The following is a 20,820-nucleotide window of genomic DNA, read 5'->3' as shown; positions in this document are numbered from 1 at the left end:
TTGTTGTTGATGAGTTTTAATAATGGAAGATTTTTCAACATTAAGTCATCAATCTCTTTAGGCCCTGTTTATTTTTAACACACATTAGTACTTCGGATCGTAAGCCCTGTGACACATCGTTAGCAGCCACAGGAAACCACTTTCTTATCACCTCACTCATCTTTACAGTAAAAGCTTGCAATAACTAACCAAACGGATGTAATATTAAAAATTAAGAGCGATTTTTATAATACTTAGAAATATTAACTTTTACAAAATTTATTAAATTTAAGTATGAAATTATTTTCCAGAAATTAGATGTTCAAGCTAATTTTTAGTGTACCAAGTCAATTGACATATGACTCAAGAGTTCCGTAAGTGGGCGGCTTTGGGTGGTTGAACGAAGAAGTCCCAATTACATTGAAACCGCTAAGTTGCTGCTTCCGCGATGAGCTTTCGAAAAGAAGCAGCGAAAGAGTCGTGCCACCGATCTTTGTATTCCCAAGAGGCATGTAACGTATATATTTCTACTGTCTTCTTTAAGCGCTATAACTGTGACACAAACGGTGATGAGAGAATCTCAGTGCATTCTACAACAACCGCAATAAGAGAACAAAAGTTCTTCAGCCTTAAGTGTGAGCGTTTGTTCTGTCTCGACACTCGAACTTACAGTTGGGGTCAATGAAATAGTACTAACTCTTTCACAAAGGGATTTCTTTTTATAGAGTTTTAATTTCAAATCTGATTTGTTAAAAGCAATTGTTTGTTTGAAAAATAGAAAAATTTTATAAATATAAAATATGGTGGAATGCTTAAAAATATTGTATTTTTATCAGTGAGCTAATCAGAGTTCTTAGTAGTGAGTTTCATAAAAAAGTTCGGTACACATATGTTCATACATTTTGGTACGCAATAAGTAAATAACAACGTTTGTATAAACAATTTTTTAACTATTATCTTTAAAAACTGTATTATCCATTTGTCAATGTAAAGAAAAATTAAAATAACTTTTATTTAATTTATATTTATGGTCCTATTTTCTTAGCCACTGTTGTTGGTGTGAGCGCGCGAATGTGTGTCGGCATTATGATTGTACGCTTATTATTATGGCCGCATACGAAGTAATTTCCAAGTTAACTTTTCAGTTGAGCGCTGGAACAGCTGAAGAACGCGAGCGAGCGTCCAGATCAGATCGCCGTCGGATTCTCGTTCTTATTCACGATTTAAGTCGTTAATTGTCGTGCTAAGTGCTCCGCTTTGTGTTTTCTGACCTCAAACACTTGTTGACATCTCAACATTTCGCAACTCAAGTATTTCTGTGAAATTCATCAGTTCGGATAATCTAGTTCATCTTTCTGTATCTTCTGCATCTGTCAGATGGATTTGTGAACTGCATCTTTGTTTTAAGCGAGTGATCTTTTGTTAGTAAACTATACTTACAGACTTTTACATATATTTATGAGATTACCGCTCTCGCGTATCTAATTCCAACGGTCACGATTACTTATTGGGAGCGATAAAGAGTGAGCTTTTCGGTTTTCAAAGTTCTCCCAGTGAACAGCTGTTTGGTAAAGCTTTGGGGTTTATTTTTCCCCAGCCCAGAGAGCACTGCACCTTGCAGAGAGATAGAGAGAGCAAGAGAGTGATAAAGAGCGGGAGTGGGGCAAGTTTTATCAGTTTTGAAGTACGATTCACAGATAAGAAAAAGTCGGCGGCGGGTGTTAAGTCATTTACACAATTTATCGCTTCTTCGCTTTGCGCAATCGAATGGAAAACCGGAGTCCATTGCATTCCGGATTGGAGTAGAAACCGGACACCGCACACGACATCAACATGAACAAACTACGGGCCTTGTTGCCCGGTCAACATTCGTCCAATGGAGCATCCCGACATTCCGTCACGCTGGAACCGGAGATCGGTTTCCAGATCACAATCGATAGTCCAAAAGATGGTGATCAGATCAAGGCAGTGCCAGAACTCAATGTTCACCTCATCGCCGCTCGACATCTGCCCTCCCTTTTCGGCTTCAAGATCGTTCAGGGCTATTTGATAAAGGTAAATTAGTGCTAATTAGTCATGATATGAGGCATACCTGCGAAAATAACTTATGATAATAAGACTCAATTTGACTGAAAGGAAAATAGTTGTTTGTTTATCGCTTGTTACATGATGAGTTACAGTCTTAAAAAAATAACTGTCATTAGGAAATATTTTGTTGTTGGGACTATTATTGGCTATAATAGATAGGTTTAAAGGGAATTTGCTTCTTACAGTAGGGAAATATTTAATGACGAACTATAAGTTTTCCATTATCAGATCAGAATAAAGCACCTTAAACAACTTTTTGTGGAATTCCAATTTATAAATTATTTGCATTGCATTAATAGACCTATTTTTACACATTTCCTTTTGAAGTATTGAGCTACATTTGTTTATTTAAAATTCAATAGGAAAAGGGCAAATCTTCTGCAGAATCTGTTAATGAAAACTAAAAAAAACACATGAAGTCTAATAAAAATAATCGGTCAAGAAAAAATGTATTTAGACAAATATTTACACAATAATTTGCAGTTTATTTATTAAGCCACTAATTTGTGGCGCCTTGTTCATTCATGTACTCAATGGCCCTGAAAACATACCTTAGTTTATTTATTATTTCTATCTATTTCTGATCTATTTTCTTTCCCCCTTTACAGGTAAAGCTATTTCCTGGTTCAAAACGCATGGACAGCAGTATTCAGACAAACACGTGGCCAAAGTTCAATGAAAACTTCAAATTTCCACTGGTGCCAGATATCAAGTAAGAATGATAAAGATGTAGTTAACAAGAGTATCATTATTATAATTGAAAATGAATAGATCCTCCATGAAGCATGTAACACGACGTCCTACCAATGGTCAGGCAAATAGCTCAGAACCTGAGCCAGAACAGCTCTTTTCCGGACAGTTTGTGGTTTTTACGGTCTACGCCTTACTAGAACTACCGGCAACAGTAAGTTGGTCATATTTATCTCTTTAACGTGGATTAAATTCGTTTCTTAACAGAATTTCAATCGCTTTAATAAGACATACCGTTCGCTAAAGGACAGGAGCACTAGTTTTGTCCAACGCTTTGTGGATCCAACAGCGAGTATGCCAAGTGAGGCTAAGACTGAGGCTGGTGGCAAGCCAAGTGATCAGGGCAAGGGAAAGAAGAAGTCTGAGAGTTCGGCAAGGGATGCGATGCCACCGCTGACTATAAGTGAATCAAGAAGGAATATTGGTAATACTTTAATATTGATATATTGTACGATTTTAAATCTAACCCTTTAAAGTTAATTTTTAACTGCATACTTTTAGGCGACATAAATGTTTTAAATATTTCATAAAATTCCTCATTAATAGCCTTTCTTTCATTCATCTCCTAGACCTGATTTTCATTACTTTCAAACATTCTATATATCTACAATTTTCTTGAAATTTGTAATCTAATAAAATCATTTGTCATGTTAGAAGTTTTCCAATCTCTTATATAGTATCTTTTCTAATTTCCCCCCTAGGTTCCGTCACCTGCTACCTGGAATCCAAGCTCTTTCAGCGCAACAGCCGAACGGGGAGCTACGCGACGGAAGAGCTGTGGCTGCCTATAAAAGATATCACCACAACGGTGGCCAAGTCGTCGCCCAGCAACAACAATGTGAGTAGGAAAAACATATGTACCTGACCCAGAGTATTGCCAAACAAGTTCACCCGAACTTTGGTGTTACAAAACAAATGCGACATGTAGCTGCTCTGCTGAGTGTTATTTTTTTTTTTCCAAAAGTGTAATGGAGATGTGTTCGCTTTAATTGTACAAAGTGAAAGCTTACCGCTTGGGCGGGAAAAACACAACAAACGTCAACTACTAAACAACAATTTTTAAATGAAAGCAAATTTTTTAATTGCACGCCAAGCGAAAAAAAAAAGAAAAATTAATGTGCAAGATGAGTCAATATTATTCCGGAAAAAATGAATTGAAAGGCAACCCTCTGTCCAGTCTCTACTTACCTAAAGGGTTGCGATATCTGTGGAAATCATATGTTTGAACTAATTTTCCAGTATGGGTCAATTTAACATTTATCTTATCACGGCAATGCGATTCCAATTTGTTGACTTACCTTATGAAAGCGTAGGCTTTTAAGCCAAAATGGGAAGTATATCGAGACCTAACCGTCAGCTGAAAGTAAACAATTTTTGGTTTACGAAATCTAATTATTGATATCGAATTTGTTGTCATAAAAGCTGTAATTATAAGATAAAGATGTAGTGCAGTTTATTATAGAAAAGTTATAAACACATTTTAAGATTTTCCAAAATCCTGGAAGTTTGCTTTTTTTAAATCGTTTTTCTTTCTTATTCTTACCTTTCCTTTCAGTTTGTCAACTCCACCAAGGGCGTAGTTGAGCTGGCCCTCGAGGTTCGAGATCTCCTGGAATGCGAGTCACCTGTGGATACATCAATACCCCCTCCGACGCCTTCAAATACGCCCACTTCGCCAAATCCGCCTTCCGCCCCCTCGGCAAACAATTGGCAAAGGATGACCGCAGAAGTCAAGCGGAAGATGGGAATAAGTAATGCTGGAAATTCCGATTCCGGAAGGTACCTGCTTCGGGTGACCACAACGCGGATGCGATGCTCCAACAAGGTCAAGGATGAACTGGAAGCCACGGCCAGTTCCGGAGTATATGTGAAAACGACAGCCTTTGAGCATGGCATCTATATAGATGCCTGGAAGTCTCCAATATTCTTTCCCTCACTTTCCACCAAATGGGATGATGGATCTGGCGAGGGAGCGATAGACATTCCACTCCAGAGACTTGAACAGTTAGAGGATATAGTTCTTCGGATAACATTGGCCACCAAGAAGATGGGCAAGAAACTGGTTTTAGGTACGGTTATCATCGGCGGTGATCAAGCGGGTGATACGGGCTCTGAGCAGATGCGTTTGATAAGGGAATCCCCGCCTGGTCAGCGGGTGGCCGCCTGGCACTGTTACCATTAATTCAAACTCAAAGCTATACTCCAAAAGCAATGTAAATAGTTATAGTTAATTCATATCCAAATTCCTTTGTGCATCTGCGTAGTAATTGCTTTTCGAATGCTGAAAATATTAAATTTCATTGCGAATTGTTAAATGCTTCTTTGGGAAAGTTTGGTTCATTGCAAAGTCCATGGCTTGTAACACTTGGTTAACTGCCCGCTCTGAAATGAGAGAAGCTATACAGAGGAAAACTTTTGGAAATAAAATATTAGAAAATATTAAATTTTCGAGATATTATTATGGTTAAAAGGGTTATAGAAGCCCTTAAAAGTAAATATTTTTCACATTTTAATTGTTAAGATTTATATTTTAAAATATTCTTTAAGAACCTAATACATATGTTCAGGGAGAGTTTCTAAAGATCATTAACTTAAAAATCTTAACTTTCTTAGACCCCAAATTTCTTTCAGTGGATTAGCACCCTCGCTTTCTTTGCAATTCGCAGAAATATTTCAAACATTTGTGCGTTTTGGCTGGGATTTTCGCACCCATCCGTACGTTTTTCACGTGGTTCCAGTCCACTGTGCACGGCCAACATGTGTGTGGAAAAGTCAACGGCAAACGCGACGTTTTTTTTTTTCAGCTCGCCGCGGAGCGTTGGCGTTTCGCTCAGTCTCAGTCTCAGTTCTCGAGAAGACGTCGGTTGGATCGGATCGGATCGGTTTGGAACGGAACGGAACTAAACGGAGATAGGATCGGTTCGGTTGGTTGTTTACGTTGCCCATCGTGCAGTGGAGTTTGCGAGGCGGCGACATCCGCGACGTGGTTTATGCTGCTCTGCCCCTGCCGAAACCACAGTTCTCCAATGTAAAAATAAAATTGCTCCAATATGTGTGCGCGAAACGGCTTTTGAAACATTTTCGAAAAAACCCCGAACGAGACAGTAGTGCGAACCAGGTAAACGCTATGTAAATTTACACTAAACGGTTTGACAGTTCAATATTAAAGTCATAAAAGCCAACTTATGGCCAAAGTTATCATGCGTGTTGGAATATTAAGTGTGTCGTTTTGGTTATCCATGGAATGCTCCCAAGTCTAAGCTAATCGAAGTGCAGCTGAAGGAGACATGGTGCCAAGTGATAAATGGAATAAAAAAATGTTTCATTCATGAAAACAATCCTCATTCGTATTTGAAACTGCACGCCTGCTACTTCTACAAGTGCAGTCAAAATAATAGCAATTCGGTGTATTAATATCTACATTTTGAGTCAACAACTTTCCCATGAATCACTTGAGATATATCTTAAATATTCTATGAAAACAAAATAGTGTTCTGAAAAAGTGTATAAGAATGTTGAAAATTTATTAGTTTGCGACTTTGTGGTTGAAATATTTTATGGTCTTGGAAATAAATATTTTTTATGAGATTTCTGAATGGGAATTTTTATAGAACTTTGTGGAAATACGAAATATTTTAAGATTGGAAACATACTTTGATTGAGATGTTTTAAAATATTGTGATTTATGTGAATTTTAAATTGAAAAAATAAAACGGTTTTTTTATATAGTTTGTATATTTTGGAAAGCCACCAATTACGTCTTTATAATAATACTTTTTTTATAATTTAACAAAAGAAAACTTTAACTTTTGTGATGGTTTTTGACAAAAAGATCCCAACTTGACAGACTTTGTGTTTGTTTTTTTATCAATCTCCAATCTTTTTCCTCCCTGCTGCTATCATTTTGACCCCGTCTGTTGCTGCATTTGTGTTTAAAATGCATTTAATTCATCTGTGGAAAATTGGGTGTTCTGGTGGTGCGGTGTGGAAGTGGATCCATGGATGTGCATGGATGTGGTTGCCCGGATGATCGGATGCTGAATGTCTAGGGGATGCAAGGGGATTGGCGTTGGCCAGATCGTCGGCTTCTTTGCGATGCCATCGAAGTCGATGAAATTGTGCATTTGTGTAGAGTACAGCAGTGTGCGTGGATGCGAAGCATGATTTATTTCCAACACTTCCGCTAATACTCATGTGGCTGGTGATGTCGTACAAGCGACATTTAATGCGTAGCCGATTACAAAAGGCTGACTAATAAATTAAGCCAAGACCTAAGCCGCATAGACAATGCCCAAATGCCCAAATACTGCCCACGAACTGCCCACTTAGTCGGCAGATAAATAGGAAAAACAAAAGCCAACGACAGAGGCAGAGATTTAGTTTAGTTTTTTTGTTTTTTTTGTTTTTTTTTTAGTAGCTGGTCACGTCATTAAAATTGCATTTGGTTAAACGGGCCCGCGGACATGCAACACACACAACGACAACGTTGATTGGCCATACCAGACATTGTGGCTAGCCAGCCAGGCCAACAGAAATAAAGCAGAAAAAAAAAAATGTAAAATAAATCACCCAAATGCAGTGAGAAAAAAAACAACTTAATTTGACTGAAAAGGAAATCATTTATCTTATTTAAAATGACCTCCCACTTAATTAAATATTATGAATAATGTTATAAACATTTTTAAAATTTATCTTTTTTAGATAAAGTAACCTTTAAGTGAGCACCAAAACAAAGATAAAGGAAAAGCTTGCCTTAATCATGTTGTTAACTCAATGATATCATATTTAAATCTCATAAAACGTTAATTAAATTTAAAAAACACATCAAATTGATTCATTTTATTTACAGTGCAGGGAACTCTAGTCGCGAAAAGCTGGGCCAAAAACCAAATTTGTACATTTTCATTCATAGAAAATCACAGCAGCAGCAATTTAAGAGCAAATAAAAAATGCGAAAAAATGGTTCGACCACATGCCGATCAGGCGTGGGCAGTGGGCGGTGGGTGGGCGATTCACCTTATTTGCGGAACTGGTAAACACACATATGAGTAAAGCTAATAAGTGCACCCCCCTTAGACAGACACCTGAGGAAACCGGTCACTGGATACTCCGGCCATCTGGGAAATATTTTGATATTTATGAGATGCGTACTCGACCCCGTCATAGTTGATTTTTTTAATCGCACTTTGTCAAGGTAAAGCGGTACGAGGGCGGGTGGCAGGCAGCTATTGCGGTTTGTTTATATGGAATAGAACGGCGGAGAGCAAAGCGGTACGTATGCCGGAGACAGAGACAGAGACTGAGACGTAGGTTGAGGTTGTTGCTGCTCTGTTTGCTATGCGGACGCATCGCATTCTAAATTAAGAAGACGCGTCGCCGTTCGCAGTACACACAAATCTACATAAATATTATGTTTGAACGCTGGGGTGGACATTTTGATAGTTTAAAGAAAACTTTTCATCTTAGCTAAATCAGCAAAAATTAAGAAAAATAGAGTGTTAAAAATTAATGATTGTTTGGGTTTTGTTTTACGCTTTTGGAATGACTTAAACGTGCAAAAATTGAGGAAATATGAAACCTCTTGAGTGACCCTCTCAGAGGAAATGTTGGCCATCAGACAAAAGCCATTTGAAATTGAGTAAGCAAACAAAAAGAAGGAAGTATTGAGTTCAGTTTGGTAAATAAAAGAAGCTTCTTTTTGAATATTGATTAAAAAGTGTGATTAATTTTGAATATTCTTGCAAAAATTCAAGTTTTATATTAACTTTATATTGTTTGTTAGAAAATTTTTGAGTTAGACCTTATTAAACCTATTTTTCCCATAAGTTGTTCTTTAGGTACTATCTTAGGAATCATTATGATGATATATTTAGACAACTAATTACATAAATTTCACTTCTACTTACTCTAAATTCTAACTTACTACAATAGTTAATGAGTTCCTTAAAAATGCTTAAAAATAATCTGCAATTCAACCCCATAACTAGTTATCATTTTCCACTCCCTTCCAAACACACTTTTCTGGCAAATCTTGTATAAATCATTTTTGTTTACCATTGGCCAGGCGACTTCCCATACATTTCAGTGAGGAAATGTCCGGTCTCAGCGTGCGCTTATAAATCATGTGTCGTCAGGTGTGTTAAAATAGTTTTCTTGTGGTTTGTTTGTTGTGGCATTTCATTTCCATCAAACAGGCGAAAAGATTCTTCACGCTACGCGTTGTTACTCAATTTTGAGATGCTTATAAAATTGAATATATATCCGCAAGTTTGTTTAGTGGGGGCGCTGTTTTTTTTTTTTCACATTGTAAATAAATCACAACGAGTGATTGGTACACCAGGGAATTGGTTGGTTGGCTTTATTGGAATTTAGCGCGGAATATAAATGGCCAATAAGCTTGTCAGGATATCGAATTTGGTCATTTGGAATAACCAGAATGGCCAATGTGGGAGAGAGGATCGTGAGATGCATTCAGTTGGGCAACTTGCTCCAGCGCATCTGACCTTATATGATCGTAAGTAGTTGGAATGGGATGTTTGGGGTCTGGATGTGGCCAACATCCAGTGTTGACGTAAGTACTTTGTACTTGTATTCCATTGCCCCGATCTCTCTCTTCTGGTTCTACTTAAAATTCCGCAGTGCAGTTCGAGAAAAGTTAAAATAAGAACAGACCTTTCATACAAACCCACTTATGCAGAAGCATAGCATCAAAAGCACTTTATGTTTCCAATTTTCATTCACCCCCGCAGTCTTCTGTTTGTAATTACATGTTCGGGGTATGTAGCTAATTAATTTCACTTTTTTTCAGATTTTTTTTTAATTTTACTTTTGATCGCTTTGGGCTAAGGTCTCAGACAAGTTCAAATATTTGCTTTGTAGTTGGCCAAGTAGTTGGCGGCCGCAAAGATAGGGAGTCGGGAGAACGAACAGATATAGTGGATTCACCAGATCCGTCAGAGATTCACTATATATATTCACCAGATCGGCATTGGCATCGTTTAATTGTGCAGAGCGTGGGGGGCACTCTTTATGTTTTTGGCTGATTTTACTTTGACGCAAATGAGTCGCTTAGTCAGGCTAAATTAACCACTCAAAAGCATAATAAAACAACAACAAAAAAACACAAAAATAATACATAATACAGTGCTTAAAGTACAGGTTCAAGTACGCATGCTGGTGGGTGGGTTATATAATTTAATTGGGCTATCTTAGAGTGAAGAGGAATCTTAATGGTTGGCTATGTTGGGCAAGCCTGTAGGTTATCACTCTAAAATATTAGAGTTTGTTAACTAATTTTAAGCGATACATTAGATTAATCTCTATTTTTAAACACTATGCTAACTGAATGGGAATCCTATATCAGATAAGAAATCCTAATCTTAAAGTCTTTGAACTGGCACCCTCAGAAAAAATGATCAATCTATCAAATCGATAAGATTGGAGGTGCTTAATCAAAGAGGTTGCAATTTTTACTATACTATAAACCTTATCAATCTTAGACTTGAGATTTTAAATGAATTTATGAATTAAACTTTATTAGCATAAAGAAAACTATTTATTGAGGAAAGTCAAGATAAGAGTCTGAAAAAAACAAAATAAAATCATTAATAAAATGCCACTTAGAAATCTCTCTCCCTCTACTGAGAGGTTGTTAAAGACTCTTTTTCTATAAAACTTCAAACAAAGAGTTCAAGGTTAAGTTCAAAATGACTTTAAATCCTATATAGACTTCTGGAACACCCAAATCTATATGTCAATCCAATCGAATTCCACTTACCCGACATTTTATTTCTATTTACAGTGCATTTGTCAGGGTCTTTGGCTTCACGGATTCGTTACGGTGGTATTACGGATCGTTTTTCGAGCGACAACAAGACCATAAGCAGTTAAGCATGAAAGTGCTGTGCCTGATATTCGAATTCCTGACGGTGGTTCAGCTGCTGGTCCAAGCTCAGGTGAGTGTATGGATCAACATATATATATATATATATATAGATCGATCGATCTAATGAACGCCCACCCACTTGTCGAAAACCGCATTACGTCAACCCGAAGCAATTCGATTGGGAACTGCGAACTGCGAACTATTTACGATTGCAAGGTCAATTACCGCTACCAAATTAGTCGCACTCTCGTTTTTCTATTGTTGGTTTGGTGGGTGGGGTGGTTGTAGGGGGAATCTCCATAGGTAGGCTATGAAATCGAGTCCGGAACATAGTTCTCCTTGAGCTTGAGGTGTGCAGAGAGCGTTTCGTATTTCCGCATGATTTGATGGGAATGTTTGGGATTTCCATTTACAAATTTTCCGATTTTCCGTTTAAGCTTTTTTCCATGACCTACGTTCGATTTCAAGTGAGGCATTTAAACGTGCCTGATTTATTGGCACCTCATTATGCAAAGCCTGTGTTCTCCCAATCATCGATTGTGTGTTTAGTTTACTTAATTCGACTAATTTAAGCTGTAAACATGGTCATTAAAATAATTCCAGTGATGTAATTTATTCACTTGATAGTTTCCAAAACACATCTCTTGATTGCCCAGAAAACCTGAATGATAATAGCTTCCTGTTTTGGCAAAAAAGAAACTGAAGATTAGGTGAAAGAATTTAAGTAGCTAGCAGCATAAATGATCTATTTTGTTGTTGGCTCGGCAAAACTGAGTACCGGTTATGGTTTTAGGCCCATCAAGAATTTTAGAGCCAGTCATTGAACTAATAAAACTTTTCGAAGCTGTCTTTAGCTTCGAATCTCTCTCTAAGGTCATATAGGCTTTTAAACTAACACCAGTCTTAAATGGGGTTCTAAAATGGACTTTACACATGTCATATTTAAATTTAGAATCTTTTATTCAGATTTTATAGTGGAAAGAACTTAACTCTTAGTAAAATATCTTACAATGTTACAATGTTATGAATACTTCTAATCGCTAACTAAAGTAAGCCTCTCGAAATGGTTCATGATCGCGTTCTAGTAAAAAACATTACCCTTATCTTTTGTAAAACTTAAACCATTTACTCGACTGACTACTCTGAGTTCTGAGAATATGTCCAGTTTTTTTCTTAGAGTCTTGCAGCTGCTGGGCGTTGGTGAAGAGGTTATGGCAATCATGGACGATCCTCGACAGACGTCGAAGCCTATTTTAGACTGGCACGGGATGCAGGGATAGGGATCCGTCGAATCGGTCGGCGAAAAGCGTGTGTTATTTATAGTTTGACGGCGCGTCGCCTGGCGTCGCACATTTGGAACTGGAGCTGGGACCGAAGTGTATATGGTACTTTCCTCAGGGATCACAATCCGAACGCAGACACCGCCGAACTGTCGAGAGCAATGACACTTCAAATAAAAAGCGGCGACATGTCTGATTTATAGTGGTTGACTGAGGCAGGAAAACAGGGAAGCTGCTGCTGCTGCTGCTGGCCAGCGAATGTGGGCTCCTTGAGGTTGAGATGTCGTAGGGCGCAGATCGCATTTCATGCTCGACCCCGAACCAAAAGGGAAATCCAAAACCCGATCTTATACTTACGTTTTTTCCATTTTCATCTTTCAGAGTGGATATGTGCAGGAGGCGAAGAGAGAGATATGGGACGTGATGGGTCACCATCGGCATCATCACCATCAGTATCACGGATCACATTGGGTGGATGGAAGGCGGGTGCATCGCCTGCGAATGCCCCACCAGCAACGATGGAGTGGGCGACGGCGATCGCTTAATCACCATCAGCCCTTCAGCCGTTGGTCACCGTGGTCACCCTGCGACGAGGAGTGCGTCAAGCGGCGGGAGCGATTCTGCAAGGTGAAGCGGAAATGCGGGCACACCAAGCACGTGGAGCAGAGCAAGTGCAGGCAGTGAGTTTTTAAATCTTAAAAAAACTTAAACAAAACTTTTCTAGAAGAAAAAGTTAAAATTGAAACATGAAATTAAAGCTTACTTCATTTTTTGTAAATATTTTTGAGTTTTTCTAACGCAAATTGAAAGTTTTTTTTAAGTATATTGACTTATTTTTAACTCTATTTAGCACAAACTATAGCACAAAAGTACATGTGCATTTCCGAGTTAGACTATTTTTAGCATTAGTTCACACAAATATTAGGAATATTTTTTAGGCCATCTATTTTTTTTAGTTTGTTTATTCCTAAAGAGTTCTAATTTGGGCAGCATCTCCCATTACATTGGCTAGCATTTACCTGAAATTACACTCAATTAAGATCTATTTAGGTTGCTTCAAGGAAATTGATTTTTAAAATTGAAATTTTTACAGCTGTCATCCTGCTCCTCCAATAAAGTGGCAGCAGCCTATAATTCTGGATGATAGCCACTATCGGGAGAGAAACCACCCGCTGCCTCAATCACAGCCACAGCCACAGCCACAACCGCTGCCACAGCCGCAGCCGCAACCACCACCTCCGCCACCGCCGTCGATTATCATAAATGCCGCGGCTGCTGCGTCAAGTGGTCCCACTGTGGATTACCGATATAACGAATACAAACCTCCACCAGTTTCGGCAGCAACTTATCCACCAACTCATCCTCCAATTTATGCCCCATCTTATCCCCCAACTCATCCTTCTATTTATGCACCAACTTACCCCTCAACTCATCCCCCAACTCATCCCCCAACTTATCTCCCAAATCACCCACCAACTCCTCTACCAACTTCTCCGCCAACTCCTCCCTCAAAAGCCGTAGATTCGGTTCGCCACCTACCAAGATATCCTGGTCAAGATATATATATAGAAGATGATGAGGAGGATGAACTCCATAACGAACCCGAACCCGAACACGAACTAGAACCCGAAGAAGATTTCATTAGCTCCGATGAACAGGGTGACTTCTTTGTACTAAAACGACATCGTCACAGGAGAAGGCAGAACCGTAGAAAGCCAACCCACAAGAAACCACCAAAGGTTGACTATGAAGACGATGACTTTGTGGATTTTAGTGAAAGAAAGTCATTGAGACCTAAAAATATGGGCGATGATAGTAGTGTGGAGGGAGATGTTTTCCAATATGAGGACTTCGATATGTCTGATCAAAACTACGCGGATTCCGAGGAATTGGATAACGAATTCCGGAATATTAGTTTGGTTCAGCCAAATAAGGATGGCTTAGGTCTTAGAAGAAGGAGGGTATACTCAAAGTGGAGTCGATGGACAAAATGTTCACCAAAGTGTACAACAAGGAGATATAAGTAAGTTGAAAGAATAATCTATATACTAATAACCAGTTTGTAGTTAAGTTAACTTTTAGGTATAGAAGATCGATCTTTCTAATTAACGCCTGATTTTCTTAAAGATTATTTTTGAGATTTGTTTTTAATGATATTTCAGTAATTTCAGTAATTCTACAAAAATGTACGCAATTTTTCCAGAACAAAGAGATTTATAGATCAAAGAAATGAAAAGAAAATTCAATCGCAAAACAATTAAACTCATTTCTTTCTTTTTGTACACAAAAATTAATAAGTTTTTTTTAATTCCAGAAAATGCCGCATCACCGATCAGTGTGGACGAGAGGTTCTCCGGGAGATCGCCTACTGCTATACGGAGGGCAGTTTCTGTCAGCAGTGGCTGCAGACACAGTTCCAGAAGACGCCCGCCTTCGAAACGAGGCCAGCATCTGGGTCACCGGCCAATGCCATGCGAAGAATGCAATCGGAACAGCCAGAGGTGTCCATGAATGACCTGAACTACATTATGACGGGAAAGGGTTATCGAGGAAAGGAGTACGCTCCTCTGAAACTGAACTGCGGTATTGTTCGCAGCGGAACTGGAAGGAAGAGCATGTCCAACATGCTAAAGATCATCGGTGGTCGGGCGGCGAGGAAGGGCGAGTGGCCATGGCAGGTGGCCATTCTAAATCGCTTCAAGGAAGCCTTCTGTGGTGGAACTCTCATTGCTCCTCGATGGGTTTTGACGGCTGCCCATTGCGTGAGGAAGGTGCTCTATGTTCGTATTGGTGAGTATAATCTAAGATGAGTTTGAAAATTGGAAATATATATATTTTCTTCCTCTATCAGGTGAACACAATCTGAACTATGAGGATGGTACGGAGGTGCAGCTAAGGGTAATGAAAAGTTTTACACATCCAAACTTTGATAAGCGAACAGTGGACAGCGATGTGGCACTGCTAAGGTGGGTCAAATGATAAGATACAAACTATGAGGATCTAACTAATATTCTATTTCCCCTAAAGGTTACCCAAAGCTGTTAATGCCACCACTTGGATTGGCTACTCCTGTCTGCCACAGCCTTTCCAGGCGTTACCCAAGAACGTGGACTGCACGATAATTGGATGGGGCAAGCGACGTAATCGGGACGCCACTGGCACTAGTGTCCTACACAAGGCCACTGTTCCCATCATACCAATGCAGAATTGCCGAAAGGTTTACTATGACTACACTATAACAAAGGTACTAATCTGAAGATATATCTACTATTTGATCAATCTAAAACTGAGCTATATCCTGCAGAACATGTTTTGTGCTGGACATCAGAAGGGTCATATAGACACTTGTGCCGGAGACTCTGGAGGTCCGCTCTTATGTCGAGATACCACAAAACCCAATCATCCATGGACAATCTTTGGCATTACTTCATTCGGCGATGGATGCGCCCAGCGAAATAAATTTGGGATCTACGCCAAGGTGCCCAACTACGTGGACTGGGTGTGGTCGGTAATTAACTGCAATGGCAACTGCAAGATGTAGTAGCATCTCGCTGGGTACTTAGTAGACACGGACTTGGGTCCGTCAAGTTGCAGAGGCTGTGAAAAAACTAATTTACACTTTAAGTGTCCGATCCGTGAGGGAAATCTTCGCTCGATCACCATTTCACAATTCATAATGTGCTCATTTTACGATCCTAAAAACTAGTTAACTGCAAGTAAAAAAGGAACAAAGTCGATTGTAAATGTAGACAACCAAATATTTATGTAATTTAACCCCCTAATTAGGCACCTACTAACTCTTGCAATTTATAATTTTAACTCTCCTAATGTACATAACTGAACTCCCTATGTTTATTGTTAAAAAGATATTAATAAGCTAAGTATAATGAAAGTTTGCTTAAGTTGAAAAAGAAATACGAGATGTCAGATTGAAAAGTAATCTGTGAAAATCCTAAAAAATTATATAACTTCTTATATAAAACTAATGACAATAATAAATGATTAGCCATATGAACTGTAAGTAAAACGAAGAAACATTATAATAAGCTTCTTTTCTGAACAACTATATCTAAAAATCGATAAATACTCAGATCAGTAAAACAAATTAGTCCCAAAATATATAAAATTCGAATAAAAGTCTAAAGCAAAGGACTTCTTCCCTTAAAGGCGTACCAAAGAATCACAGATATATATATATATATATATATATATTACTTATTAGTTTATTATATTGGTGTTAAATGCTGCACAGTTTTGCTTCCACAATAAAACTATTTAACGTGATCCCTAAACACATCCTTTTTACTACTACGAGTACACAATGAATTATAAAAAACAAACGATCACAATAGAGAGGTGAGTGCCTCGGCACTCTTGCAAATAATGTATCTGTATAAAAAACATGTCGTATAAAGAGGTCTTGGGCATTCCAGCTGCCTACCGTTCGGCCAGGATATAGTGAAGAGCAACGGATGCAAGGAGTACCAGCAAAGCCACCGCAATTCCCACCATGTAAAGGCTGCGCGAAAGTTCTGGCTTTGGCATCGAACTGGGCATAATCCTAGAGTCATCTGTGCGATCGGCACCTGTATTTGCATTGGTGAAGTTTGAGTCATCTGGGAGTCCTTCGGCTTCCACGGAAATAGTCTCGGGGTCCAGTTCCACGTCCAAGATTTGTTTGGCCTGGGCCACCACAACAGTGGGAGCCTCGCCACGAAATAGGTATTCGGAAAACTGAACCACCGCTCCGACTGAAGTACTGGGACCCTCCGAGGGAAGGCTGAAGAATACCCGCCTAGGTGGCTCACTAATATACAGAGCTTCATTGGTCACATAGGGATCGGTAAGTCCATCGCAATATACTTGAATACGTGTGATCAGGGATCGCAGGACATCATCGCGCACGAAACGCTTCACATCTGCTATACTGTTCCGTGGATTGCAGAAAACCTTTGTGGCTATAATGCCGCTCATATGCAGGGTTCCACTAAACTCGCGCACTTTAATGTCCGTCGGCTTGCTCAACTGACATTTCACTGGGAGCACAATGCTTGCCCGGATTGGTTCGCCACCACCGATGATTGCTTCCGAAGCTAGCTGGGGCAGGGAGTTTGTGGTATTGCTGGCAACTGTGGCTGTACCACCGCTAGCAGATGTGGGCTTATGCTGGTCAACTTTCGTCTTTTTCTTTTTAATATACGCCTGAAGATCGATGGTATCCTCGACGACCTCATTCTGCAGGAAAACCTCACTGGCTAGCAGGTTTTTGCGCACCGACACTATAATATTCTGGAACTGATCTTCGATGTTGACACGTCGCGATGAATCCAGTATGGGTAGCACATCGTCCAGATCGTAACTGCACTCCAGCTGAATCCACTCAAAGGGCTTCTCCACAAACTTGTATTCCATGTTGGTGAAAGTGCCGCCGCTGTCAAAAGAAAGTGCAATGATTTAGTTTATGTTAAATAAAAAGAGTAATTAAAATCAAACTACCATATAAACATTAACAATCCTAAAGGTTAACTAACACATAAAATGCATTCCGAGAAATTAGAAACGTAAGGACAAGGAAAGCAAAGGAAGTGATTATTTAACATCAAAACAGATAATAGTTATGAAAGTACAAAGTTCTTAACATGTTAGTTACCATATGATGCATTTTATGTTTGCCGTAAAATACGTATTTTTGCAATGTCTATTTTATAAATTGTAAGCGATTCGTTTGGTGAAAGAAAGAATTCACAGTGAGACCTGTAGCTGTGATTAAAGGGTTAACTATTTTGATACTCACTTTCCATAGCTGTAGTTTTTGCACAGCACTTTCTTGTCGGCCAGCGAATACGAGAGGAATACGAAATCAGTCTGTGCAACGTCGGTGGTGTAGACACCAAAGGAGCTGTTGCTTTTCAAAAGCAAGCTGAAACGTAAGAAGATATTATTTATTATTTAGTTTGGTTATATGATTTTAAAACTCACTCATAGATGTCTGAAAACAGCTTTTTGGCATTCTTAAATTCGGCACTCTGCTCATTAACTACATCGGATCTTACTGAAGACACAAAGATTCCTGCAAGAAAAAGGATTTAAGTTAAGTATAAAAGTATCATTGGTATCTGTTTAACAACATATAACAGATACAAATTTCATGGGAAAAACTTGCTTTTTCTATTCACTTCTCAGGCATTTCTGAGATATCTCTATAGATATCACTTCTCAAGTTCTCAGATTTATCGGATTTTTTAACATGAGTTTTACAACTTCTTATTACCGGAATATTTTTGAAGAGTCTCTAATAAACATACCTTACAAGATCAAAAGATACAATCTTACAGATACTACATATCTGTGGTGAGTAAGCGACATATATATACGACATGGGTTGGGCAGCAGCTTCTACTTCTAATGATAGACATCATCCTATTAATAATATTCCCTAGCTCAAAATAAGTTATGGGTAGGGCATATAAAACTCCGGGGGCCGCACGCAAACCCACCGATGACGTCAAAGGATCCGGGACACATTTTGCTGGCGCTGAGCCACTGAGAAGCCAACGCCTGTGAGTTAATATCCGAAATGGTAAGCCGAACATCCGCCAGGTCCTCCACATCCGCATCCTCTTCATTGTTCCTGGCCAGGTGTACAACAATGCTCTTGGTGAGGTCCGCTTGCTATCGAATGTGAAATCCCGGATGCACAGGGGAAATGGAAATTCAGTTGAGCGGGTGAACCAAACAAAAAATCTACGTGGCGGATGGTACTTACATGGCCGACAATTATGCCGTACGAGAACTGATTCTCCTGTGCGCATTTCTCCAGGTACAGCTCATCGTGTTTGCTCAACAGCACTGTGCGCATCTTAAAATAGTTATTTTTCGTTAATATTAATGTTAACTAAATTCGTTCCAACTGGACAACTTATCAGTGTATGGGCTGGTGTGACCATAATTTTAAGCGGCTATATTTAGGGGAAATTCAAGGGAGTATCGATGGGGAATGAAATTGTTATCGATATTTAACAGTGCTGTTTCTAAAAGTTGGCCATCTCTAAGAAAACCGTTAGACTCTGAAAATGTACTTTTTAGTTTTTTAAGGGGAAATTGCGGTTCTTTATTTTCATTTTCATCCAATTAATTTTTACTTGTAACTTTCTAATTGTAATTTTGAGTAAAACTTAAAAAAATAAAATATAAAAACTTTTTAAACTTCAAGTAAGTACCCAGAGTTAAGGAGAGACAGAAATTTTGTACTTAACATTAAGAATTTAGGTTTTTAAAGAAAAGAGTGTAAAGGAATGTGAAATCAAATTAAGTTAGCAAAAGCCAATTTTGCATATTTTGATACTGACAAGGTTTTATTTTCTTATTTCTGATAACTTTTTATTTCAATTTGCCCATCTAAACTCCTTTTTGACTCCATGAAAAGCTTGAGTGCTTACTTTTCCTAATCTTCAAGTTATTAAAACTTAATTTACCTCCGCGGCTGTGAATCGATGAAAGTATGTAGCCTCTTGGCACGATCTTCAATTAAGGCCCCAGCTCTATATCCATTACCATTAGCATTTCAATCTCCATCTCCATCTTCAAGTCCAGCTGCAGTGCATCTGCTGCTGTGGTGCGATTACGCACGAAATCTGACCAAAGAGTGGACCCCATAGGTACGGCTCTGTGCCACCCAAATGGTCAAGTGATCGCCGGACTATGGCGCGAACGGACGCGATCGGTAATCGAATTAGGTAAACAAACACTCAATAAGGCGGGCGTACGTTGATAATGTGTGCATAAGCAAATAGGAGACTGGACTCTGGCAGGGATTGATAGATGGAGGGAGGGATTTCGAGGAGCGGGTTGCGATTGCGGCAGCGATGACGGGCGAAAACTAAATGAAATTTCATTTAGGTGGTCGCCAACGGCCAACGGCTGCGGACCATCTGCTTGTGTGAATGCTTGATTGTTGAAGTGCCACTCGATGGGGCGAGGGCGCACGCTACTCGCAGGGATCACACTTGGGGAAAAATCTGAAGATAAATGGTTATAAAATCAATACTAAAATTGGTTTAAAAGTAAGTTATTATTTCTTTATTTGAATTAAATCGAATGCATAATTTTAGAGCTTGTTATTAAGCTGTTCTACTTTCTTCGAGAAATCCCTTAATATCATAAAAAATTAATACTAATACTTTATTTCTTGCCGTGCAGCGATCAGTATCCAGATATTATTTACTTAGTAAATTATTCCTGTTCGATTGTTTGCGTTTGCTCTGGATCTCTGGCATGAGGGCACTCGAACGTCATCGTCAGCAACGTTCATTCATGATTTGCCTTTCACAAATCGAAGAAACATATATGTACCTATACATCCGAGTATCTTCGCCGCATTGTGCACTTTGCATTCGAACAGACAAATAAATACAAAGGCAGTTCTGATCAGCTTAGTGAGACATCTCATTATCGCCAGGTGAGTCTGTCATATCATATGCCATGCCATACCATACCGTTTCACAGCCAGATTTCTGGATTTCCTCTTTACCCATCCCGATCGATCGTTTGGGGTAATTGCTTTTTAACTCGGCATTCAGCTTTCAGCTTTCAGTTTGCAATCCTGCAGCGCCGGGAGCCACTCAATTCGTGGGCTTTGATGCAATTTGGCTTCTGTGCAGGCCACTCTGCCATTCGGGACCATGTTCTGTGTGGCTCCCCGATCACGCCATGTGTAGTTTAGTTGCAGTTTCGATTCACATCGGATTGCCTTGCCCAGGCAGCGCATCAATCATCCATCACGCACCAAAGACAACGACCTAACCTAGCAGAACAAACCTGTATGGCAAACGCATGCGA

General features: G+C 39.1%; 3 protein-coding genes across 4 annotated transcripts; 2 read left to right on the top strand and 1 right to left on the bottom strand.

The window, feature by feature from the left end:
- Positions 1-979: 979 nt before the first annotated feature.
- LOC108107985 lies at positions 980-5,132 on the top strand. Of its 2 annotated transcripts, none has more exons than XM_017215829.1 (6): positions 980-2,034; positions 2,676-2,779; positions 2,839-2,971; positions 3,046-3,241; positions 3,519-3,655; positions 4,373-5,132. In XM_017215829.1, exons 1-6 carry the CDS (start codon positions 1,813-1,815, stop codon positions 4,997-4,999), a joined length of 1,419 nt encoding a protein of 472 aa, XP_017071318.1. In that variant the 5' UTR covers positions 980-1,812; the 3' UTR covers positions 5,000-5,132. The 2 variants fall into 2 exon arrangements, with proteins under 2 accessions (XP_017071318.1, XP_017071317.1); XM_017215828.1 differs by having other exon boundaries at positions 986-2,034; positions 3,025-3,241.
- A 122-nt stretch (positions 5,133-5,254) lies between these two features.
- Positions 5,255-16,050, top strand: LOC108107983. The gene is made up of 8 exons (XM_017215826.2): positions 5,255-5,935; positions 10,619-10,772; positions 12,364-12,662; positions 13,076-14,005; positions 14,297-14,772; positions 14,834-14,948; positions 15,010-15,226; positions 15,287-16,050. The coding sequence occupies exons 2-8, from the start codon at positions 10,710-10,712 to the stop codon at positions 15,521-15,523; spliced, it is 2,337 nt and encodes a 778-aa protein (XP_017071315.1). The 5' UTR covers positions 5,255-5,935; positions 10,619-10,709; the 3' UTR covers positions 15,524-16,050.
- Positions 16,051-16,179: 129 nt separating this feature from the next.
- LOC108107984 (protein odr-4 homolog) lies at positions 16,180-18,937 on the bottom strand. The gene is made up of 5 exons (XM_017215827.1): positions 18,749-18,937; positions 18,480-18,654; positions 17,962-18,052; positions 17,777-17,902; positions 16,180-17,413 (listed from the first exon to the last, which is right to left on the bottom strand). Exons 1-5 carry the CDS (start codon positions 18,839-18,841, stop codon positions 16,420-16,422), a joined length of 1,479 nt encoding a protein of 492 aa, XP_017071316.1. The 5' UTR covers positions 18,842-18,937; the 3' UTR covers positions 16,180-16,419.
- Between the last annotated feature and the right edge of the window lie 1,883 nt (positions 18,938-20,820).

The sequence above is a fragment of the Drosophila eugracilis genome, unplaced genomic scaffold (genome assembly GCF_018153835.1).
Source record: "Drosophila eugracilis isolate 14026-0451.02 unplaced genomic scaffold, ASM1815383v1 contig_2088, whole genome shotgun sequence".
Taxonomy (NCBI): Eukaryota; Metazoa; Arthropoda; class Insecta; order Diptera; family Drosophilidae; genus Drosophila; species Drosophila eugracilis.
The sequence above is the reverse complement of the archived record's forward strand: the minus strand, read 5'-3'. Positions and strand labels throughout refer to the sequence as shown.